The sequence below is a fragment of the Typopeltis vanoorti genome, chromosome 22, assembly GCF_054136105.1.
Source record: "Typopeltis vanoorti isolate ZY-2024b chromosome 22, IOZ_Tvanoo_1.0, whole genome shotgun sequence".
In the NCBI taxonomy this organism is placed as follows: domain Eukaryota; kingdom Metazoa; phylum Arthropoda; class Arachnida; order Uropygi; family Thelyphonidae; genus Typopeltis; species Typopeltis vanoorti.
The window spans coordinates 3,331,738-3,358,571 of NC_143570.1; the positions used below are offsets into that span (position 1 = coordinate 3,331,738).

Sequence of the window (26,834 nt, forward strand, 5' to 3'; positions counted from 1 at the left end):
ATTCGTTTCTTTTAGCAAGGAATAACCTTTATTAGTCAGGAATCTGGAATCGGCTAGAGATATAGAAATTGCTTTCCTTATAAAATGAACACGTAAGAAGTAATACAGATATTAGAGTCAGGGAAATTTTGTAAGTCTTGTAGTCATCGTAGAGAGGTAAATTCATAAAGAAAGTAAATTACTATTTAAGGAAAAGTAACGACATAACAATGGCACAGACGACAATGTTTAACAATGTGGAGAGAAGAAATAAGAAAAGTCTTGTTGATTATGTTATTGTTTATAGTGATATTTTCATGCTGGTTTGGAATACAAAGTTGTACAGAGGATTTGAAATTGGACAATCGCTGAATTCTAAGCAGGATAAAACTGAATATCACATTGAAAAGAACAGTATTTAAAATTTTTTTAAAAAGAATTAAAGATGACCAGCTGTTACAGGTAAACTTTAGACTCGACTACACAAACATTATTGAAGAAAGAATGAAACAGTTCGAAAACGAGAACCTTGGAGTCTCACTAGCAAACTCTGAAGAAAACATTGATTCAGCTAGAAAGATACGTGGTGAAGTTGTTTGCAAGGATAGAAAAATAAGAATACCATGGTAGACACAAGAAATTAAAGAAGCAGTCCTGGAAAAGAAGAAAGCATACTGAAATTTCCCTGCAATTAAGTCAGCAGATGCCTTAAAAAAATCTAGAGAAAAATGTAAGAGCTAAGTTGTGTGAAAATAACTAAATCAAGTTCATAAGAAGACTTCAGTAAGAATATACAAGGTAAACATCAGGTAAGCTGTGTGTGACATTAGCTAAAGAAAAGACATGGAAAGACTTCAGTAGGAATATAAGAGATAAATAATGGAAAGGATGCAATATGTTTTGGAGGTATTGAAAAAAAAGAGTACTGTAAAAGAAATTAGAGATGATAAATATGATATGAAAACTGAAGATAAGGATTTCTTAAATGTCTGGAGTAATTACTTTGCAAGACTGTTAAATGAAACAAGCAATGACAGAACCGTAGTAGAAATTTTTCAACAGAAATGCAAACAAGAGTTTATATTATTATTATTATTTGTGAAACCTCCAAAGAGTCCGAAGACTCATCACGGGAGGACACCTACAACTGTCTCAACCACTACACCGAACCTCTACTAACAATCATCTCCATCAACGCCATCTACCTCCACCACTACCACAACTAGTATTTTTTGTCTCTAAATTGCGTGTGTTCTGAAGGGCCAATTTGTCTGTATGTGGGATGAAAAACCCGAGTTTCCGGGAGAAAAAACCCTGCTACCTTCATATGAGATCAGCTAACTCACCTTCGATTGAAATCGTCCAGATAAAGATTCCTCCCGTCGCGACGAAAATTGAACTTAGGCCTATTCCAATCGAAGGGCGCAATGTACTGTTGTTCTTCCAATCGCGCTATGGAGGCATCTATATCAATGCTTGAGGTAGAAAAGGTCGTCAAAAACTTGAAATATAGAAAGACAGCTAGAGTAGATGATATTCAACCAAATATGCTGAAATATGGAGGTATAAAAGTTTTGCAATGGTCACTGCATAATTCAGAGGGTCTACTCAGAATGTCACTTTCCAGATGATCGGAGTAGAGTGCTGATAGTTCCCATTTATTTAATTTAAAAAAAAAGGGGGGGGGGGATAAAGTTGAATGTGAGAATTACAGAGAAATTTCTCTACAAACTGTTTCAGGTAAGATTTATGTAAGCATACCTGAAAAAAAAGCTGAGAAAAATTGTGGAAGAGAAACTGGGAGAAAAACAAGTTGGATCCAGGCTAAATAGAGGTTGTCAAAATTAGATTTTTACTTTATGACAAACAGTTGAAAATTTCATAGGAATATGACAAGGGTCTGTATTTAAGTTTTGTAGATCTGGAAAAGGCATACAACAAGGTGCCCAGGTAAAAGCTTTTCAAAACACCACAGTTGTATGGGGTAAATGTTCCAAGGTAAATGAAACATTTACCCCATACAACATATGTTGTATGTTGTCCTGGATAATGTTCCAGGGCAACATATAGTCTATATTTAAGTTGTTGGTCAGCAGTTAGAATTGAAGGAAATACAGGAAGATAGTTTGATGTAAAATTAGAAGTAAGACAAGGATGCACATTATGTCCACTCTTATTCATCATATATATGGATGACCTCATGAAAACGTGGCATTTAACCTAATACAGTGAAACTTGTTCAAAGTGGAATCGCAAGGGATCAAATATATTTTCCACATTGGCCAAGTTTCTGCATTATACAAAATTGCAAAAAAATTTAAAATCCATTAAAATCATATTACATGGTGCATACCTGTTTATGAGTGAAAATCGGCGGCACTAGCTCTTGTAAATAGGTGATACTTGTAGACCTATGTTATTAAAATAATAGTAATAATAATAATAACACATTATTAAAGTACTGTATTAATGCTCTATTACACTGCGCATTACACATTTCCAATATATAACTCATTGAGATTTCTTCCACAGATCCAACAAAGAAACTTGTTTCCACTTTTTTGTGATCATATCTTTTTGAATGCAGTCCTTAATTATATACAATAGTTCAAGAAGGCTGGAAGAGTTTGAATCAATTGCAAACTGCATTACTTCACTGATGCAATGAAGGGCCTGTTCATGTGTACGAATTTTCATTGAAATATCCTGTTCTGTGGCTGCTGCTTCTCCTCCTCATCCTCCACATCTTCGTTTTGTTACCGCTAGTAGAGCTGTAGCAGATTTCAAGCTGTAATCACTAGATGGTCATCACTCCGAACAAAGTTCTCTGTATCATATCACAGGAAAGTTATTTTCCTTGGCAGAGGATATTGCAGCAATGTTTTCACTCGCCTCCTCCAAATTATCTGCCACATCACTTTCCCCAAACCCAGCTTTAGCAAAACACTTTTTTACTGTTTCTGCTTTAATTTTCTTCACTGCCAACCTAATCCAATTCACAGCATCCAGAACCAATACAGATCTTGCTAATGCGTAACAGCTATCAGCTTCTTCTGCATTCGAAATTAAAGATTGCATCAGAAATCGTCTGTAGTGTGATTTGAATGTGTAAATAACACTCATATCCATGGGCTGTAATACACTTGTTGCATTTTCTGGGAAGCAGGCAATTTTCACATTTGAAAGTGTTACCTTTGGGTGGCAGGTAGCATTGTCAAAAAAAAGGATGACATTTCTATTTTCCTTCTTCATTTTTGTATTAAACGTGTTTAACCACTTGTAGCTGCACTCATCCAAGCTTTTTTTATTGTTTTTCCAAATCACTGGTAAATTATTAATTTTCAGGTTCTTGAAACATCTTGATTTTGCTGCTTTTCCATTTCTCCCACCATATTCCCACACAATAAAACTGTAAGTCTTTTTTTTTGGACATTTTGCCCCCGCTACATTTTTCTCCCTTAACCGCGATTAATTTTGTTGTTAATACCTGAAAAAACAATCCTGTTTCGTCCACGTTTTAAATGTTTTTCGGTTCATATGGTGAAATCATTTCTAGCAGTTTTGGTTTCCACTCACTCACTACACTTTCATCCGCATCTTTAGATTCCCCACAGACTTTATTCCACACAATATTGTGCTTCTTCTTAAAACTATCCAACCATTCTGTAGACACCTTAAACTGATCATTCCCGAGAGATTTGGCTATTGCGAGAGCTTCACTTTGGACCATTGGACCAGATATGTGAATGTTTTTCGATCTTGCATTCATGAACTCCCACACTACCTCGTTGATTTCCTCGTTGCCAGTTACCTTTACCTTCCTCTTCATAAGTGTGTTGTATACTTGCATTTTGCCACACTTAAACCACATCATTATTTCCCGTACCAAGAATTTATCTTTTTCTTTAGCTTCAATGACTTTGACTTTTTCGTTTAGTGACAACGCCATGTACTATTTAGCCATGATGTAAAAAATGAACTGATTGGTTTGTTAAAATTTGGGTTACTGAAATGTTTGGACTTACCAGAAACTGACCAACATTAATTCACAAACGAAACAGTAAAAGTGTCAAAATCTAATAAATATAGGTGTATTTTTAAAACACTTTCCGCTTTACACAAGTAATTTTTAATAAATTCTTCAAATATTGCTTTCCATTTCCACGTTGGGCAGATTCCGCATTATACAAAATAAATAACACTGTAATGCCTATTCTTCTGGCTGGGACTATATAATTTGTTCACATTGAGCATGTTTCTACCTTATTCATGTTCTGCTTTGGACAAGTTTTAGTGTATTAGAATTGGCCTCATGTTGGAGGTTTAATGGAATATTTACAGCACTAGGAAAGGATTAAAAACTAATTTGAATGCTTCCAATATTTCATCTCAGTCACTGAGACATCTTCAGGGATTACAAATAACTCTTGTAACACACACTTAAATACAACACAATGCTAAGTGAAACACATGGGTGACTCTAAAAGTCCTATTTAGGTGGTGCCCTCTATGTCCGTTTGTAGGTGGCATAGAGGATGTAATGTGGGATCTCTGATAATTAATTTTTCCCAAATTTTGGGAAGTTTTATGCAACTGTATTTATTTAAATTCAGTTGATTTCTGAGTGCTGCCACTGATTCTAAAAACAGTCTTTCTTTTTTGAATTTACTATGGTGGAGCATGGTGGTTTTTCTCCAGGAGATCCAGTGGATTGTATCCAAAACATGGTCTGCAAGGCCAGATTGACCATAGCTGTATGGTCAATCTGGACTGCAGATGTATGATTTGTGTTCTTTTAAATGGATGGTTGCTCATCTACCTGTCTGTCTGTCTGAAGTAGGCCAGCTTGCAGGAACAGGGTACTTTATATACTTCAGGCACTGAGAGAGGAGGGAGCTGATCTTTGGTAGAACGGATAAGGGTAGCAAGTTTACGGTGGGGCTTAAAAGCTGTGTGGAGGTTGTACTTTTTTAAGGACTTGTTATTTTTTTTTGTTGTGGTATGGTGATAGTATTTCTGAAATCCTTCTGAAAAGATGGCTGGGGAATCGGAGAGGAACTGATTTTTTTTTAAATTCTGTAATCACTGTAGTCGTTAAAAAGGAAAGTGTTATGTATGTGGTTGAGTTCAGTTGAAAGAGAGGTTCCACTGGAACAAAGATTGTGGGCTCTGTTGGTTAGAGTTATAATAATGCCATATTGTTGAGAGGGGTGGTGGGAGAGTTTGTGAATGTATCTGCTTTTTCATCCTTTCTTAGTGTGCTGTAAATATTCCATTAAATCTCTAACATTTTGTTCTCACAGCACTTAAGCCTCAACACACAGATTAGAATTGGAGGCATCAAATTGAATAATAGCTGAAAGAAATTTGGCATGAAAATCAGCAATAAAAAGACCAAAACTATGAAAAGAGGCATGAGCATTGAAAACTTTAGCTCTTTTCTGAATGGTGAGTCTATAGAACAAGTAAAATATTTCAGCTGTTTAGGCATAGTTTTTAGTGAAGATGGGAAATTAAATCTGGAAATAAACAACACAACAAGCAAAGCTGGTATGGTGGGGAGCCAGTTGAATAAATTTATGTTAAATAAGAGAAAAATTAGCCAAAACACTTAACTACCAATATACAAGTCCGTATTCAAACCAGTTGTAAGTTGCAGAGCTGAGAGTTGGATTAGAAATAAAGCACTTGATCAAAGATCACAGATATAAGAGGTGTGAGAAAGATTAGGGAACGGAACAGATAGTATCAACAGCAGAATCATATTAAAAATGTAGACATTAGGAAAGACCTTCACATTGTGTGAATGTGTGAGCAGAGCTAATCTGAGATGATATGGTCATTTAAATAGAATGGGAGAGGGAAGGTTAGCAAAACAGGTGGTTGATGGCAGGAAAAAGATCTAGAGTCTGTCAGAAGTGCCTTAGAAGAACGAAATATTAAATACAACAATATTGGGATGCTTACAAGTAATATACTAATATGGAGGAAATTTGTTGATATGAGATTATTAATAACACAGGCCTGTGATGGAAAAGTTGTCTGAGAAGTAATAATTGATTCTTATAGATTTTTAGATGTTGAGTTCAGAAAAAATAGTAAAAGAATTCCACACCCCAATTTTACCCAATTTTTAATTTTATTGTTTTTATTAGTAGTATTTGGATCTAAATTCAGCGCATTGGTATTTATTTTCATTCTCCTTTATTCAGCTAATTAGTTGTATAAGTGCTTATTTGAAGTGCCTTTTTATGGTAAATAGAGAAATTTCCATGAAACTTCTCATTTTTAAGATAGAAGAGGGAGGGTGGGATGAATGCAGATAAAAGTGCAGGTGGCTATTTAAAAACTATTTTACTGTAATATTGAGATCCATTGTGAAAAATCCTTACATGATAGAGAAAACTAGAAGAGATATTTGAAATCAGTGGTCAAAAATAAATCAGAAGCAGTTAATAGTTTCCAGACAGCTTTTCATGACTCGAATTCTGCAGACCTATGTAATGTAAACTTAATCATGTAGTGCTGTCATAGTAGCCTGAACACTCCTTGAGGGATGAGATGATGACTTTCAAACACCTGTTGTCTGTGCGGTTAGCCTAGTGGCTATGCGCTTCGCAACCATATGCCTGGGGAAAGAGTGTCCTAGGTTCGATTCCTGTCTACGACATGAGAAGCTTAAGGATCTTCCTCAGCCATAGCCAAGTTAGCCCATCTGGGCGTGGACAGCAGGGTTTTTTCCACCAGTTTATCTGGGGTTTTTCATCCCTCAAGCAGGCAAACCAGTCCCGTGAACACACACGGATTACAGTCAGAAATACTGACCCAGCCATAGGTCAGATTCGTCAGCTATGCCGGTTTCGGAGCCTGGATAAAATTTGGGGAGACTTAGATGGTGCCGTTCCTCCCCGTAAAGGGGACTCACGGACGTGTATCATCACACGGAAAGAAACACCTGTTATGTGAGAATTTTTGGAGCAGTGATGAAAATTTCTTTTTAAATCAAATGTGAGTGGGTTTCCATCATGATGAGGTTCTCGTCATTGTTTTTTTTATAATATAATATTTATTTTATTTAAATGGTTTCATGTAGCTGCTAGAAAGTTCTTTTTTTTAGTAGTAGCTAAGAACAGAAATTTAAATATTTACCCCACTGTCAGTTACAATATCTTTACAGCGCATGATGAGAGAACTAACTTTTAAACAAAGCAGAGGTAAATGGTGGAAACTTCAAATGATCACTTAGGCAATATGCCTATTGGCTATTGTATTGTATTATTGTATTATGAGGGAAAGACAATGACTGCACAAGTGGGTGATCCTCCATTATTCTGGTGCTACCACACACACACATTCAGGTACCTATTTAGAATGCAAAAAACCTTGAGGTCCCCCCCCCCCCCCCCACACACACACCCAACTGAAGATCAGTTAGTTTCATATGCAGGTGACAGGATTATTTTCTTTTTAGAAAAACTTAGATTTATCATACCATAAAACAGGCCAATCAGAAAATTACTCATAATTTACAGATACACTGGCTTCATATTAGCCACAACTTAAACAACTCAAATATTAAGTTTTTAATCCCCCTTTGAATCTACCCTCAGTGTTAGTATATTGTGATTTTTTGTTGTGTATATGTGCTGTGAGGAAAATGGATCTTTCATTTAATTTCAATGGTTATAGTTATTTATAATTCTATAGTTACTTATAATATTATAATATTCTATAGTTACCTACAAAAGTTCATTACAGAAAGAAGCTTATTTCTATTAATTTGACTAAATGTCAAGTTTCTTTCTTTAATGGATTTTTGTAGATAATTATAGAATATTATAGAAATACAAAGACAAGAGTAAAATATGACTTTATTATGTTTACATATTTCTACTATAGTATTGCATGATGTCCAAGAAAATATTTTCTTAATTTTAATCTTTGATTATTATTATTTTTTTAATAGTCAGGCAGACTTGTTTAGAATCCTAAAGTCATACTCAATATTTAACCCTGCAGTGGGATATTGTCAGGCTCAGGCACCTATTGCTGCTACTCTTCTTATGCATATGCCAGCTGAGCAAGCTTTCTGGTGTTTGGTAGCTATCTGTGAAAGGTATTTGCCAGGATATTATAGTCCTGGATTGGTAAGTTGTCATATGTAGAATTATCAAAATTTTACATTAGTAACTCATTGATAATATACTTATTCATATGATAATTTCCATCTCATTTATTATTTAAAGGATAATCTAATCTGTAAGGAGCGATATCTTCCTGTTATATCTATCAGTTGGCCTGTTTTTGCAAAGACAAAATATTTTTCTTTCAGAGTGGCTTGAAAAATAGCTTCATAAAACTTTTCCTGCTTTAAAAAATTTGTTTAAAATTTGTCTTGCATCATAAAATCACATGAATTCTTATAAAAAGTCCAAGGTATATTTTATAATTATACTACAAAACTATGATCATGATAAATATCATTGATGCAACAAAGAGAAGATAAATATAATGCTTTTAGAAAAAGTATGAGAGTGAATGAAATGTCAGCAAAGTAAAGACATTTTGCTATGGACTTTGGGAACACATCATTCCTGTTTATAGTAACATATAAAAGAACACTTGTAGTATGCAAAAGGTCTCAAGCTCAGACTGCAAGGAAATTTCTTGTCTTGAAAGTAAGTTAGTTGGATAAGTGCATCCTGTTGGTTTTGAAGTAAACAGGTAACACATTTCCTTATTATTTTTTAATAAGGAGGAGAGCAGTGTCGAATGGTTGTGTGTGTGTGTGTGTGTGTGTGTACATGAAGAACATCAATGATTAGTGAAGAATTTTTTGGATTGAAGTTTCTGGCCACCGGAAGCAGAGAATCAGAATTTCTTCTGATATGCAAAGTTCATGAATTTTATATGAAAAGAAGATTATTCGTCTTCAACTCATTAATCCAAATATTGTTATAGTGAGAAAGAGAATCTTTTCTTATGTCAGTCAGCAATTTGAATTTGGTGACAAACCATGCTAGGAGGTATCAAATGAGTAATTTACTGAAATATCCTCCATATCTAAGAAATGTAATTGTCATCTCCCCACGTGACCTCGAGGATACAGAGGTCTGACATATGTCAGTTTACAGGCCAAAGTTAACCTTGTGAGAATAACCAGTCCTCAGGAGAGTGCCAACAGCATCAAACGATTTTCCCTCTTCCAACTACTAACCGTGCTCAGACTTGCTTAACTTTTTGCATGAGCCATTAGTTGCAGAGACTCTCCCAACCTTTGTTGGCAAGAAATGTAATTAGCTAATGAAATTTCTTTGATAATTTATAGTTTTGGTAAAAATTATTTTAATTACACCAATTTACACACACACACACAGAGAGAGAGAGAGAAGACATAATTCTCATTAACATCTTCATGCTGGTTTAGGACACACAGCTATAGAGGATTTGAAGTAGAAAGTGATCACTATTTAGTTTTAAGCAGGATAAAATTGAATATCATATTGAAGAGTGTGTAAGAAAACTTTAAAAAGAATCAAAGTTGAGCAACTTTCAGAGGTGAACTGTAGACTCAAATACACAAATATTATTCAAGAAATAAAAAGTTAGAGATTAAGAAGCAAACTTGGCAGATTCAATGGACAACTAAAGAAATTCTACAAGGATTGAAAAATCAGAACTCCAGTGGACTGAGAAGGTAGAGAAAAGCCTATCAAAAGTTCCAGGCAAGTAAATCAGCATGTGTTCTAAGAGAATACAGAGAAAAATATAAGAAAATGAAGCAGTGTTTAAAACTAAAACTAGCTAGACAAAAGTAATGGGAAGTACTTTGAGAAGTTCCACCTTTCTGATATTTATTTTCTAACAGCTGTTGAAAAGCTTAGAAATGGAGAAAAGACTATTGTAAAAGGAATCAAAGATCATAAGGAGTGAAATAAAAATTGAAACTAAAGATATTCTGGATATCTGGAGTAATTTCTTTGAAAGGTTGCTAAATGATACAAGAAATGACAAAACAGTGGCAGAAAATATTCCTGTGGCAGAGACTACTGTAAAAGGAATCAAAGATCATAAGGAGTGAAATAAAAATTGAAACTAAAGATATTCTGGATGTCTGGAGTAATTTCTTTGAAGGGTTGCTAAATGAAACAAGAAATGACAGAACAGTGGTAGAAAATATTCCTTTGAACTCCAATCAGGAGTACTTATCATAATTAAGGTAGAAAAAGCCATTAGAAACCTGAAATCTGGAAAGTCAGCTGGAGTAGATTTTTGATCAGAAATTCTCAAATATAGAAGTGTATAAATGTTTCACAGCAGTTACGCTGCATAATTCAAAAAGCCTGGTCAGAGGGTTAAATTCCAAATGATTGGAATAGAGCTGTCATAATCTACTCTATAATATAAAATGATAAGCCTTTTTTTGTAACGTTTTTGTGTCAAGTTATTTGAAACGTTTTGACATTCAGGGCCCTGAGTTGAGCCATCAGAATTCAAGGAGAACCGGCCTACCAGTCCAGAACTCGGTAGGGGCATCAGGGGGGGTGGAGCCCCCCTAGTGCATCTATAAAAAACAAAATAATGTGTAAATTAGTGAAATTTCCCTACTGAATGTTCTGTTCATGATAAGATTTATGCAAGCATACTTGAGAAAAGGCTGAGAAAAATGGTGGATTATAACTTGGAGAAGATTAAGGTGGTTCAGACCAAATAGAGGTTGTTGTGATCAGATTTTCTTTAAGGCAATTAGTCGAGAAATCATGGGAATCCAACAGGGATATGTATTTAAGTTTTATAGATCTGGAAAAGGCATATGACATAGAGAAAAGCTGAGCAATGCCTAGTCTATATGTGAGTTGTAAATCAGCAGTTGAAGGAAGTACACAAAGTTAGTTTGATGTTAAACCAAGTGTGAAATGAGGATGCACATTATCTCCACTGTTGTTCATTTATCTATGCTGATCATATCAAAGAAAGTGGCACTGAACCTGATACCAAAATTGAAAATGTTAACCTCAGCACTTTGCTTTATGCAGAATGTTAATATGGTTAATAAAGTCAGTACAAGTCTGCTGCATTCCTTAACTATATTGAATAATTATTGTAATAAATTTGGTATGAAAATCAGCAATAAAAATGCCATGACTATGAAAATACGCAAGAATATTGAAAACAACAGCTGTATCCTGAATAGAGAATCTATAGAACGTGTAAAACGTTTCAGCTGTTTAGGCACAATTTTAGTGGAGATGACAAATTTAAATATGGAAATGGACAACAGAGAATTAGCAAATCTGTGGTATGGTAGGAAGTCATCTAAATTAAATTATATATATATATAAGAAGAGAAAAATTAGTCAAAACTAAACTAGCAGTATACGAGACAATATTCAAACCAGTTTTAAGTTATGGATCTGAAATGTAGGTTAGAAATAAAACACTATCAAAGATAGGAGAATATAGATATGAGAGTTCTGAAAAAGATTAAGGGAGTGAACATATTCTGTCAATGGCAAATCATATGAATAAATTAGGATATAGGAAGGAGCTTGACATTGTTAGCAACAATTAGGAATGTGTGAGCAGAGCTTAAACAAAATGGGAGAGGAAAATTTAGCAAATCACATTTTGTTAGGATGGTAGGAAAAAGACTTCAATGAAAATCGAGATCTAGGTGGATCGATACTGTAAGAAATGCCTGAGACGACTGAAACATAAGCTCTGATGGCATTGGAGTCCTGACAGATAACATTCATCTGGAGGAAAATTGTCAGTAGGAAGTTACTAATGATGTAATCTTTTCATGTAGTACTATCATATTATTCTTTGTACCCCCCAAGGGGTTTGTGTATTAATAATTCCATTAGGATTCATCATCATCATCATCACATTCCTGTCATGTACTCTCAAGAGGTGTACAGGATATGATAGTACTACATTAAAAATTTACATCATTACTAACTTCCTATTTACAATTTTCTTCCAAATCAGTCTGTTACTTGTCAAGACTCCAACATTATCAGATCTTATATTTCTATTGTCTAAGGCACAGTTTACCATAACAGATGGTATCAGTCCACCTATGTCTTGGTCCTCCTCTGGATCTTTTTCCTGCCAACCTGTCAGAGAACACTTGTTTTGCTAATCTTTCCTCTCCCATTCTGTTTGTGACCCATTCTGGGATTAGCTCTGCTGATACATTCCTAGATGCTAACAATGTCAAGTTCTTTCCTAATGTCCTAATTTTTAATATGATATTGCTATTGATTCTATCTGTTCACACCTCCTAATTTATGGTTGATTACAAGTGCATATTATTTTTAATTAGAACCTTGTACAATATGCAAATACATAACAGTTGTATTTAGAATTATATTAATTTTATATACCAGATACCACACCTTATAGTTAAATACTAACATTTTAATCTGTACATAGTTCATAAAGCCTCATGCTAATGTGCCATAAAAAATTAACTCTTGTGCTGAAGTTATTTTTCATGTGTACACTTCATTCCTTGCATAACTGTATAGGGAAGGATCTAATGTTGGGAATATAAGATTACAAGTTGGCTAGGATTACAGTTCTCAGATGCAGTAATCTAAACAATTTCTCGAAGTTTCTGGGTATCTTGTAGACTTAAATTCTCAGTATTGCCAGTTTCTTTAAATTGATGCCACCATCACTGCCACCACATAGTTAGTTGGATATGGCTTAAATTCTTATCATAATGAGATCATTGGTAAGGGTCAAAGCTGTATAACTGAGAGGAGACCTCCACTTTAAAGGAATGCGGAGAACCGACCAGGGCTTCTGACCTAATGTCCAATCCTCACCTTCTCGTGGTGCACCCTGTTGGGTATCTACTTTGATACTGAACGAACAAGGATGGGCTGGCAATTTGGGATTTAGCCGACCAAATTGTATTCTTATTGGTTAAACCAAAATAAAAAATGATGGTACGACATGACAAAATTTCATGCCGGCTGGGACATTGCCCAGTAAACAAGGCCCCCGTTGTTTTCGCCAGGGAACCAGGTCGAACAGCAAAAAGTCAGCTACTGGAACAAATCTGAAAACAAACCCCCAACTCAACATCACCAGAGTTAAAGATCAGTACTATCAATATAAGAAGCCTGAATGGCAAAGAAATGGAGCTAGCTGAGGAATTAGATAAGTACCAGATCGAGATAATAGGGGTGACTGAAACAAAAAAGACAAAAACTGGTGAGATCTTTCTGAGCAATAAATACAAAATGTTATATTCAGGCAATGAAAATCAAGGCAAAGAAGGAGTAGCCATAGTATTCAACACAAAATACGAGGCTAATCTTCTTGAATGGCAGTCAGTCTCAAGTAGAGTAATGTGGGCAAATATGAGAATGGGGAACTGCACAGTGAGACTTATTTGTGCCTATGGTCTCACAGAAGGTTCTACTAAGGTAGAAGTGGAGGAATTTTTTGAGGTTTTAGAAAAAGCAACTGACACAATGAAAAAGGAAAAGTTGGTCCTTGTTGAGGATCTAAATAGCAGAGTAGGAAATGATTGTGAGACATACAAAAATATTTTGGGAAAATTTGGAGAAAAGAGCAACGCTAATAATAATGGCAAATATCTGTTGGATTTCTGCTCAGGATATGGACTGGTTATTACTAACACCATGTTCCAACATAAAAATGTGCACAAATTCACATGGAGAGAAGAGGCAAGGAATAAGTAAAGTCTCATTGACTATGTTATTGTTGATAGTGATGTTTTCTCCCTGGTGCAGGACACCAGAGTGTACAGAGGATTTGAAATTGGAAGTGATGACTATTTAGTCTTGAGCAGGATAAAATTGAATTTCATATTGAAAAGAATAACATGTAAGCAAGTTTTAAAGTGAATACAAGTTGAGCAGCTCTCAGATGTGAACTGTAGACTAAAATATACAAAGATTATTGAAGAAAAAATGAAAGATTTTGAGAACAGGAATCAAACCTTGGAGATTCAGTGGCAAACTCTGAAGAAAACATTGATTGATTCTACCAGAGAGTCATGTGGTGAGGTTGTCTGCAAGGATAAAAAAATCAGAACCCCCTGGTAGACACAGGAAGTTAAAGAGGCACTGAAGGAAAAGAAGAAAGCATATCAAAAGTTCCTGTCAAATAAGTCAGCTTGTGCTCTTAGAGAATACAGAGACAAATGCAAGAAAGCTAAACACTGTGTAAAACTAGCTAAACAAAAGTCATGGGAGTACTTTGGCAAGAATATAGAAAATAAATATCAAGGAGGTGGCAAAATATTCTGGAGGTTGTTGAAGAAGCTTAGGAATGGGGGAATGAGTGCTGTAAAAGGAAGAGATGATAAAGATTACGTGAAAACGGGTGAAAAAGATATCCTTGAAGTATGGAGTAATTACTTTAAAAAACTGCTAAATGAAACAAGCAGTGATGACAGCACAGTGGTAAAAAAACACTAACCAGGCATGCAGTCAGGAATACATATCCATACTTGAAGTAGAAAAAGCCATCAAAGGCTTGAAATGTGAAAAAGCAGCAGGAGTAGATGATATTCGACCAGAAATGCTGAAGTATGGTGGTATAAGAATCTTACATTGGCTACACTGCATAGTTCAGAAAGCCTGGACAGAGGGACGAATTCCCGATGATTGGATTAGAGCTCTCATAGTACCCATATATAAAACTGAATGTAAAAATTACAGAGGTATTTCCCTACTGAGTGTTCCCTGCAAGATCTATGCAAGTATACTTGAGAAACAGTTGAGAAGAATTGTGGAAGAAAAGCTTGGTGAAGAACAAGCTGGATTCAGGCCAAATACAGGCTGTCAGGATGAGATCTTCACTTTACGACAAATAGTCGAGAAAGCATGGGAATATAACAAAGATCTGTATTTAAGTTTTGTCAATTTGGAAAAGGCATATGACAAGGTGCCAAGAGAGAAGCTGTTCAATATGCTACAGTTATATGGTGTCAATGGGACATTATATCAAACAGTACTTAGTGTTTATTTGAGTTGTAAGTCAGCAGTTAGAATTGAAGGAAGTACAGGAAGATGGTTTAATGTTAAATCTGGTGTGAGACAAGGATGTACGTTATCCCCTTTGTTATTCATTATCTATATGGATCACATTATGAAGGAAAGTGGTATTGAACATGATATCAAAATTGGAGATGTTAATGTCAGCTCTTTGCTTTATGCAGATGATGTTATACTTCTAAATAAATCCGCTACAAGTCTGCAAGATTCTCTGACTAAATTGAATAGCTGTTGTAATAGATATGGTATGAACGTCAGCAATAAAAAGACAAATAGGCAGAAAAATAATTGAAAATGTCAACTGTGTTGTGAATGGAGAACCTGTGGAACAAGTAAAACATTTCAGATACTTAGGCACGATTTTTACTGTAGATGGTAAATTAAATAATGAAATAGACAACAGAATCAGCAAAGCTGGTATGGTGGGAAGTCAATTGAATAAATTTATATGGAATAAGAGCGAAATTAGTCAGAACACTAAATTAGCTATATACAAGACAGTGTTCAAACCAGTTTTAACTTATTTATCTGAGAGCTGGGTCAGAAGTAAAACACTTGACCAAAGACTAGAGACCGCAGATATGAGAGTCCTGAGAAAGATTATAGGCGTGAACAGATGGCATCAATCGTATTAAAAACGAGGATATTAGGAAAGAACTTGACATTGTCAACATCCAGGAATGCGTTAGCAGAGCTAATCTCAGGTGGTATGTTCACTTAAAAATGAATTGGGTTCTCTGCCAGGTTGGCAGCAAAACAACCAAGAGGAAGACCAACTTATAGCTGGATTGATAAGGTAAAAAGTGCCTTAGATGATAGAAATATGAGATCTGATAATGTTGGAGTCTTGACTAGTAACAGACTGATTTGGAGGAAAATTGTAGATAAGAAGTTAGTAATGATGTAAATTTTTCATGTAGTACTATCATATCCTGTACACCCCCTTGAGGGTACATGGCAGGAATTTGATGATGATGAACTGTTGCCATCTTGATACCTACTAATTAGAATGGATTGGGCACAAAGCTTTGAGTAGGGGGGTGAACTTAGTAACTATTTAGAATTAGCTCAGCAACCATCAACAAATTTGATTTGAAAAATATTTGCATTTAAAATACCAACACACATTTATGAAAATCATCATATAAAAAATGATCATTGTGTGTGAATACATTTTGCTGTTACTCATTACTACACACTTCTACTACATATTTTGCTATATTCATGTATGCTATTGTTGAGTTGTCCTTTAATTTTCAGGAAGCTGTGCAGTTGGATGGTGAAATTTTATTTGGATTACTAAAAAAGACATCACCTCTTACTCATAAACACATGGTAAGCTGTATGCTTGTTTACAATATTTCTAAGATAATGTTTATAATATAAAAACATAAAATTTTTCATTGCAGTATCTTACCAGTACCTTTCAATGAGATGTGCTCACAAAATTTGGTGAAAGTAGTCATGGTGCTCAATTTATCAGAGGGGGAGAGAGAGAAGCTGAGAGGTATCACATGAGCTCATATCAAGGTGTCAGTCATGTGATGAGTTTCAAATTGATCAGTTTGCTCACTTAGTCATAAATACAGTTTTTGTATACTTGTGTTTTGCATATTGTCTCAAAAAAGGAGTAGCATTCTGTGACTTAGTTTGGCATGTGTGATCATGTGACTTCAAATCTGAACTTTTTTTCCAAAACATAACAGGAGGCAAATCTTGGATGTATGATTATGATCCTGAGACCAAGATTCAGAATTCACAATGAAAAATACCAAATTCACCTTGGTCAAAGAAGGAGCACCAATCAATCCAATATTAATGTCTTGCTGATTGTCTTTCTCGATCTGGGGGAGATTGTGTGTGGGCAGAGTTTGTACTTAGAAGCACTACACTCAACTCTGAACATTTTAAATAAGTACTGAAATGTTTGTAGAATGATGTGCATCAAAAAAGACTTCAGTAGTGGACAGATGGTTTCATGTTGCATCACGACAGTGTTCCATGCCACATATCTCTTCTTATTTGACATTCTTGTTAGATGAAAAAATACTGTCTGCCGACATCAGCTGTATTCACATGATTTAGCACCCTCTAACTTCTGGCTCTTTCCAAAGTTGAAATCAATGGTGCAGTGAAGGTGTTTTGCATCAATACATGAAACTGAAGTGGCCATGACAACCTGTCTAAAAGAACCAAAGAAAGATGACATCCTGAACTGTTTCAAAAAGTAGCTGGGATGTTGGGACAAGCGTGTTTGTAATTGTCTTGAATACACTTATATAGTATTGTGAGTTTAACAGATATGCTATCTACCCCTGTTAGACATACTATAGACACCCCTGTTATTTGAAATTATGGAACATTCCAGGTTTGCTAATAACATAAAAACTGGTGTACAGATAGTAGAATGCAGTATTACATTGCAGCAGCAGTTGAATACAGGTGGTATTGCAACCCGACTTGAACTCAGTGACTTCGAAAGGGGGGGGGTCATCAATGGCTGTCACATTAGTTGCATGTTTATACATGCCATTGCTGCTCAACTGTAGCATCCAAAATCAACAGTTGGTGATGTGATCAACAAATGGAGATGTTCTGGCATCACTAGTGCAGAAAAACATCCAGGGCAGCCACTGAGGCACACAAGCCAAACGTCACAACAACGAACAAGACAGCTCATCTGGCCTGAGTGCAGAGGGAGCCTGGTGAAAACATTTGTGTGGGGTGCATTCAGCTGGTTTGGATTGGGACCACTGGTCGTTGTCCGTGGTTCCATGAAGGCAGCTCAGTACCTTGATATTCTGGATAATCAGGTGCTGGCTACACTATGGAATTTTTATGGAACGGAACTGTGTTACTATCAAGACAACAATGCCCCATGCCACAAAGCTGCAGCTGTTATGGAATGGTATTGAAGATATGGGTGTTAAATGACTGCCCTGACCTGTGCAAAGTCCCGATCCCAACCCCATTGAGCACTTGTTGGATGAATTGAAGTAACGATTGAGCTCCAGAGCAGCACGTCTTTGGTCTGTTGCTGAACTAAGTGCTGCTTTAATGGAGAAGTGAAGGCAAATTCCACCTGGTGTCTGCTGCACATTGGTGAAACGCCTCCTTCAGAGGGTGCAGGAGGTGATCAAATCCAAATGTGAACATACCCAATATTAGGGTTCGCCTGCTGGTATCACTTGTAAATTGCTCAAGTGTCTGGACAATTATTGGTAGATAGTGTATGTGTGCATGCATGCATATATATATATATACAGTCATACCCCGAAGTTACGCGGTAGGTGGGACCAACAAAAAGCGCGTATGTCGAATTCGCGTAACTCGGGCATAATTTTACATACAAAATATTAGTTAATTGGGACCAAAAGTTTACAAAAACACCTATATATTTTAAGAAATATAATCGTAATTGTAGTTTTTTGTACTTAAAAAAAAAAGAAAGTTATTTCGATGTCAATGGTTTCATAAAATCTAATAGATTCGTCTGACGGCATAATGTCTTTTTCTTGTCACGCAAAATTTCTTCATAGCAAGCTAATGATTTTTTTATTCCTTACCTTGCGGCTACAATTCATTCCTTGTTAGAATCTATGTCCTCCAAAATCTGTAAACCTTTCTTTTATGATTGTTCTTACTGTGGATTCCTATAGATTGAACTTCTTTGCTAGCTCACAAATTTTCATTCCGCCTTCAAAATCCTTCATAATGTTGAGTTTTGTTTCCAAAGTCCATGTTTTTCTTTTCTTGGTAGCTGTAGAAGAATCGGACTTGCTTCCTTTGGACAACATGATTATTTTTTATGATAAAATTTTTATCAAGAACATAACATTAAACAATCGCAAGGTTTATAAACTATAAAAATTGTGTATGAATGGAGACCGTGCGAAATACGTCAGTGCTTGTTCACAGCATGTGTGACACTGGGAATTCGGCCGGTGCCGGAAAGATACGACTTGTGGTGAAGCGGGATGGGAATATGTACATATATGAAACTGCGTAAGTCGGGGTATGACAGTATATATATATGCTTGCTAAGTTTCGATCCCATATCACTTACCTGGAAAAGGAACCAGGGTTCATATTCACTGTGATGACATGAACTTCATTACACCTTTAGTTTCACACCAGGAAATGAAATTTACTTACTATCTTTAGATGAATAAATGTCTTAGACATTCATAAACACATATGCTTGTAGTTCGATCAACCCACAGGCTGCTGAGGAGCAGAAATGCTATCTAACCACTTGTCCAGCCACTATAACAGGCCATATCAAGAACTAGAACTGGTTAGCTCACAAAAATATTAAGTTGGACATCAGGCTGACTAGCCCAATGCTCAACTTAATATTTCTTTAGCATCTTAATAAGTATATCTTGTATTTACTGAACAAATGAGAATGGCTGCTTGACTTACATTTTGGCAAAAATACAGTGGTAGGACTTGCAAACTGAAGCATAACTTGGTTAAACATGACCCCTTGCTTCTTTTGTCAGTGAAATAGGGTGAAAATCTGCTGCAGGAGCAATCTCAACAGATTGAAGTGAGCATCATCAGTGTACTAAGCATTAATTGACTTCACTACAATTTTACAGAAAGATAGATTTTTTTAAGAACCTCTTTCCTTTGGTTGAAAAGACCTAAATTTGATTTCTATAATTGTCTATCTGAAGGTAAATTAAGCATGTTTTTCCAATTTGGAGCTCTCCTTGCCTTACTGGACAGATGAAGAACATGTTCAACTGACAGACATAATTCAAGTGACTCATAGTCTTATTATCTTGACGTGATATAAAACAACTGAAGTCACAGATCATAATTTTTTAAGAACAAGACCAGTTATGTTGACAAAATTATTAGTTAACAACAGTGGTGAGCTATGGAAATTTTAACAAAGGGCTCGCATCGTCGAACAAAAAAAAAGAGGAGGGCTAACTTAGCCCTTATAATACTTATATTGCGACTTTGTAGAGCTTCTGACAGATATGATAATTCCTGCAGGATATCAATCATTAATGCTAGATCTTTTAAAAATTCCAAATTGAGAAGTCGGTTTAAAAAGGCCTTATATTTATCGTTCGATGCAAAATGCTTGTATAAAGCAGGGTAATTTCTCCACACAGCAAGAGCCCTTCGTAAACTGCAAGCTGCCCATCATGGTCCAAACACACAGCCAATCTTTAAATTTTTGACACCAAGGTCTTTTGCAATCGTATTTAATTCTCATTGATTTTTTTGGTGATTGATGATAAAAAGCATATAATTTATCCATAAATATTTCAAAATGATGTATTTCTTTAATGTTTTTTATTGAATCGTCTAATGCTAATTGTAAACGATGAGCTACGCAATGCCAAATCACAATGTTGGAAAATTTTTGTAGAAGTTTGATTGCAATACCTGATTTGTTTCCTAACATTACACTAGCTCCATCAGAACAAAATGCAATGAGATGATTTTTTAAATAGTTATCAGAAAATCCATATGAATTTAAAGTAGCAATTATAGTAGCATGTATACATTCCGTGGTGGAATGTATACATGCTACTAGATTTTTAATAATCTTGTTTAATAATACAAGATTATTAAACAAGAAGAACAAGGGGCTTGCAAATTTGAGAAAAATTTAAGAAAGGGCTCGCGCGAGCCCCTTATAGCTCCACTGGTTAACAAGAAAAAGACCAAAACTGTTAGGATCCTTTTAAATAAATATTTATTCAAGTAATTGGGATCTGAGAAAGAATTTAGTATCGGTACTTAATACCAAAGAAGATATTTGCTTTATTGGAAAGTAATTTTTGAGCCACAGTTATGTAACTGGCATCTTTCTCTGTATGTGTGAGAGATGTTTATGCATCTTTGACTTTTCTGTCAGTAATCATGAAAACAACAAATGTAACACTATGGATTTAAAAAAAAAATCTCCCAGAAAAAACTATTAGAAATACATAAACTACAAAAAAAACAACAAACTTTATGTGAATCCACTTCAACATTTTTGACCCTAGCACAAGTATAATTGCATTTGCACAGAAAATCACTTTTGCACTGTAAAAGGCTGTTTTTTTAACTGCTGACTAATCCTTTGTATAGGAAGAGTCTGATGGTCTGTTACAGCCTTAATCTTGATTATAACTGTTAATATTTGGTCCCTTTACACTAAGTATGAGAAATTTTCTTTTGGATTTATTAGTGGACCATAGTTCTTAATAAATATATACAATCATCGACAAGTTTCACCAGCTTAAGTCTGTCTGCCTTCTTAAGGACAAGAAATGGGTACACTAACGTTAAATGCTAAAAAAAAAGAATGAAGTAACAACAGTTAAATTAAAATTGAAATGACACATAATATCAAGAGCATGGAGCATGAAGTCTTAGTCATTGTTTGTTGATCGTTTTATAGTTTTTCGCGAAGTTGAGTCTGCTAAACATAGTGAATTTATTAAGCTTTTCCAAATGTCTTTTAGTATCATGCCTTGATTTCTATTGAGATTGTCTCCTGTTTCTACATCTCAAATCTTCTTCAATGTACGGCATGGAGCTGTTTTCCCAATCAATAGAGTGGTTCGAAATCGAGAAATGATAGGCTAATTCTGAGGTATCTGTTTTGTTGTTGTTGACATCCCCTATATGCTCTTTTTTTTTCGGATTTCTAGGTTTCGTGATGTTTGGCCTATGTAATTCAGTCCACAGGAACAGGATGTTATATACACCTGCGTACTTGTAGAAGGCGAAGATGTCCTTAGGAGATCTTAACATGTGTTGTGTAGTTTGAATAAGTTTGAAGGCAACTCTGATGTTGAAAGCCCTCATGATTTTTGCTATTTTTTGTTGAAACTGAGCCGGCATAAGGTATGACAATGGACGATGTATACTGCGTGACTGGAGGTTGTCGCTGTGGGTTGTTTCTATTGAGAATCTTTTGGATTATATTTTTTGGGTAACCATTTCTGACTAGAGTTTGAGATATGAGTGAGAGTTCATCTAGCAGATCTTTTTCTTCTGTGATGATATTTGTTCCTCTATTTTTAAGCATATGTGTAATGCTAAGTTTTTGTGCATGATGGTGAGTAGGTTTAAAGTGAAGATAACATCCAGTGTCTGTAGGTTTGTGGTAGATTATGAGCTTGATTTGTCCATTCTCGTTTTTTTATTAGTGTGTCCAGAAAATGTAATTGATTGTTATTTTCCAACTCTAACGTGAACTTGATTTTTTTGGTGGAAAGAATTTATTTTTTGAAGGAACTCATGTAAGGCATTTTCTGTGTCTTTCCAAATAATGAAGACATCGTCCACGTATCTCCACCAGACTAATGGTTTCAGATTTATTTTGGTTAGGATGTCAGCTTCTAGTTTTTCCATGAACAGATCCTCTCAAGGTGGTGACAAGGGACTGCCCATGGCTAAGCCATCAAGTTGTTCATACATTATATTATTTACTTTAAAGTAGTTTGATTTGAGACAATGATGGAAAAGCTGAGCAATGTCGTGTGGATAGAGATTTTCTATGATCTTAATCACTTTTTCAACTGGTACGTTCGTGAGTAATGACACCACGTCTAGGCTTGCAAGTATGTCTGTATTTGAGTTGTTGATACCTTTTTAATCTTTCACTGAAATGCTTAGAATTCTTTATAAAAGAGTCTAATTTCTTTATCTTCTCTTTCAACAGACTGGCTAGGTGTTTGGCTAGTAGGTATGTTGGAGAATTTCTACCATCCACGATCTGGCGGAACAGAACTCCAACTTTATGAACTTTTGGTACACCATATAAGCGTGATGTTAATGGATGTAGAAATTTTAGATTTCGCTGTAATTCTGTAGGCCATCTAGTCATATGTATCTCTTCGTGGTTTTTCATGGTTGGATCTATATCCAATATATGATAGGTAGATGTGTCAGAAACTAAATCACCGATCTTCGTTATGTAATCTTTGGTATTCATTCATATATATATATTGAAGAAGATGTCATATGTAGAAACTTTAAAGAAGCTGCAGTGGTACTCCAGACAGGAGACAATCTCAACAGAAATCAAGGCATGATACTAAAAATCATTTGGAAAAGCTTAATAAATTCATTATGTTTTGCAGAACTCAGCTTCGCGAAAAACTATAAAATGCGATCAACAAACAATGACTAAGACTCCACGTGCCATGCTCTTGATGTTACGCATCATTTCAATTGAATCGCATTGTTTTAAATTTAACTGTTGTTACTTCATTTTTTTTTTTTTTTTTTTTTTTTTTTTTTTTTTAGCATTTAACATTAGCATGCCCATTTCTTGTACTGAAGAAGCCAGACAGACTTAAGCTGGCGAAACTTGTCGACGATTGTATATATTTATTAAGAACTATGGTCCACTAATAAATCCAAAAGAGAATGGACAAATCAAGCTCACAATCTACCACAAACCTACAGACACGGGACGTTATCTTTACTTTAAATCTACTTGCCATCATGCACAAAAACTTGGCATTATACATATGCTTAAAAATAGAGCAACAAATATCATCACAGAAGAAAAAGATCTGCTAGATGAACTCTCACTTATTTCAAACTCTAGTCAGAAATGGTTACCCAAAAAATATAATCCAAAAAATTCTCAATAGAAATAACCTACAGTGACAACCTACAGTCACGCAGTATACATCGTCCATCGTCATACCGTATGCCGGCTCAGTTTCAACAAAAATAGCAAAAATCATGAGGTCTTTCAGCATCAGAGTTGCCTTCAAACCTGTTCAAACTACACAACACATGTTAAGATCTCCTAAGGACATCTTCGCCTTCTACAAGTACGCAGGTGTATATAACATCCCATGTTCCTGTGGACTGAATTATATAGGCCAAACATCACGAAGCCTAGAAATTCAAAAAAAAGAACATAGGGGATGTCAACAACAAAACAGATACCTCAGGATTAGCCCATCATTTCTCTATTTCGAACCACTCCATCGATTGGGACAACAGCTCCATGCCGAAGTTTTCAGATTTAAAACTTTAAAGAAGCTGCAGTGGTACTCTGGAACAGGAGACAATCTCAACAGGAATCAAGGCATGATACTAAAAGACATTTGGAAAAGCTTAATTAATTCACTATGTTTAGCAGACTCAACTTTGCGAAAAACTATAAAACGATCAACAAACAATGACTAAGACTCCACGCTCCATGCTCTTGATGTTACGTGTCATTTCAACTTTAACATAACTGTGGTTACTACAGTTTTTTTTTTTTTTTTTGCATTTAACGTTAGTGTACCCATTTCTTGTCCTGAAGAAGGCAGACAGACTTAAGCTGGCGAAACTTGTCGACGATTGTATATATTTATAAAGAACTATGGTCCACTAATAAATCTAAAAGAAAATTTCTCATACTTAGCCTTAATCTTGCTTATGCACCTAATTTTTATAGACACAGTGTTTCCTTATAATCTTGTATATCTGTTAATGTGTTTTATGATTGGCTTTTGTCTGACTTTTTGTCTATTTCAGTGTGAAAAATCAGATTTCTAGGAACTGACTGGGTCCTCTGGTCAACCATTGTCTCCGCCTTCTTGTGATGTGCTCTGTTATTAGGTATCTAATTGGATATATATGAATGAAGATGGGCTTGCAATTTGGGACTTAGCCAACCAAATCGTATTCTGAATGAGAAATGAAAATGATGGTACAAGATGAAAATATTTTAACAGCTAGAACATTGATCATGGCCCTGCTGTTTTTATCAGGAAACCAAGGTGAACAATAGAAAGTGTGCTATTGGACAAAACTCAACCTCATGATCAGTGAAGACAAATAACATAAACAGTGTCAATGGAAAAAGAAGTGTAACTAATAGAAGAATTAGAGAAGTCTTATGTTATAACCTTAATATTAATATCTTAAGATATTGATTTACCAAGATGAAGACTAAGACAGGTGAGATAACATGAAATAATAAATACGATATTATATTGGAGCAATGTTGAAAAGTAATGAGTAAGTTGTTATAGTAATTATTACTAAATATGAAGGTAGATTTCTTGAATGGTATCCAGTTTTGAATAGTGTGAATAAATTCAAAAGGAAATTAGACAGAGATTTATTTGTGCCTATGTTCTGCACATAGTATTAAGGATGAAATGAAGAATTTTTTTGAGTCATTAGAGAGGGTAACTAATTTAAAGGAAAAACTGATTCTTACTTCAGATTTAAAAACGTTTTAGGAAAATTTGATGAAAAGAGCAAAGCTAATAACAATGGTGAGTACTACCTGCTGGATTTCTGTTCAGAATATGGAGTGCTCATTACTGACATGTTCCAATAGAATGATGTGCATAAATTTACATGGTGAGAACACACAATATGTTGATAGTGATAGCTTCACTATCAACCAATAGGAAATAATCCTTATCTTGAGCAGGTTAAAAATGAATATTAATATTGTTAAGAAAATATGAGCGCCTCTGTATCTCAGTCAGTATAGGCAAAGCCATTTGGTCGGAAAGACCTGGGTTCGATTCCCGCCAGTGACGTGAGGAACCTTTATCTAGTCTCTTTCAACTAAGGGTGAGTTAGACAATCTCATACAGAGGTAGGGGTTTTTTTTCACCTGGAAGCTCAGGTTTTTCGTCCCCCAGAACAGGCAAACCAGCCCCGTGAACACACATGGGTTACAGTCATGAATACTTCCCAGCCATATGCCGGTCCCAAGCCCAGATAAAATTGGGACGTTGAGGAAAGCAATGGTGAACTATCCTGCAAAAATCTCACCAGGAATACTTTGCGGGCAATGCCTACAAAGTCACCTACTGTTGGAAACGACTGAAAGGGAAAATCAGTCAGTCAGTCAAGAAAATATGAATGAAAGTTTTAAAAAGAATCAGTCAAGCAGTTTAAATGAGCATCATCATCAATTTCCTGATATGTTTACCCTAAGGGTGTTCAGGCTACTCTGATAGCACTACATGATTAAGTTTACATTATTATAAATTTCTTATCAACAGTTGTCCTCCAAATTAGTCTGCTACTTGTCATCACTCCAGTATTGTTGTATTGCAGACTTCATATGTAATAGATTTTGATAAAATTATGAAGAGGTTATAGGCATTCAGTATGAATATTGATATCACAACATTAAAAATCTATTAAAATTCTCAAAAGAGTTTTATTTATTTACAAAAAAAAAAAAAAATTAATGATGCAAGGATGGAGTTCTACTAACTAAACATCACAACAGTTAATAAAACACTTTATTTTATTATATTCTAGAAATACAAGCTTTACATTAATTTATTTAACTAAGTGGTACATAACTTAATGACTTATTTGAGATTGCATATTGCTGGCTAAGAAGCAGATATTTGGTTTCAGTATTGTTCTCTTTAGCTTTAAACTGATCTTCCAGGTGAGTGTTCATCATTTGTGATCTCAATTGCTGTGACCAGGTAATGGCCCTGACAACACAGATTGAAGCAGGCTTCCAAAAGAAACTTAAATCTGGAGCCACTTTCATTGACCTAACATCAGCTTATGACACAGTCTGGATTAGGGACCTAAAGCTAGGAAATATTATAAGGTGCAAAAAAATTTTCCAGCTTTTTGAATCCTTCAACAGAAAGATCCAGGTCCATATTGGCAGAAAAAAGAGCAGGCTCAGATTCCTTCACAGTGGCATCTCTCAGGGCTCTGTGTTATCCCCTTTACTTTTTAACATCTACATGCACGACTTATCACATGCCAGCTCAAGCAAGTATATGTACACTGATGACCTAGCGATCCTACATCAATCTACCTCCTTTGCCAACTTGAAATCAACCT

The 26,834-nt window shown here is 35.3% G+C and overlaps 1 protein-coding gene across 1 annotated transcript in view; it reads left to right on the forward strand.

The window, feature by feature from the left end:
- The window catches only part of wkd (TBC1 domain family member whacked), a 147,437-nt gene that overhangs the window by 69,347 nt on the left and 51,256 nt on the right, over positions 1-26,834 (forward strand). The window contains exons 6-7 of the mRNA XM_090411809.1: positions 7,946-8,126; positions 16,281-16,355. Coding sequence (XP_090267935.1) covers positions 7,946-8,126; positions 16,281-16,355 — 256 coding nt within the window. The remainder of the gene's footprint in view (positions 1-7,945; positions 8,127-16,280; positions 16,356-26,834) is intronic.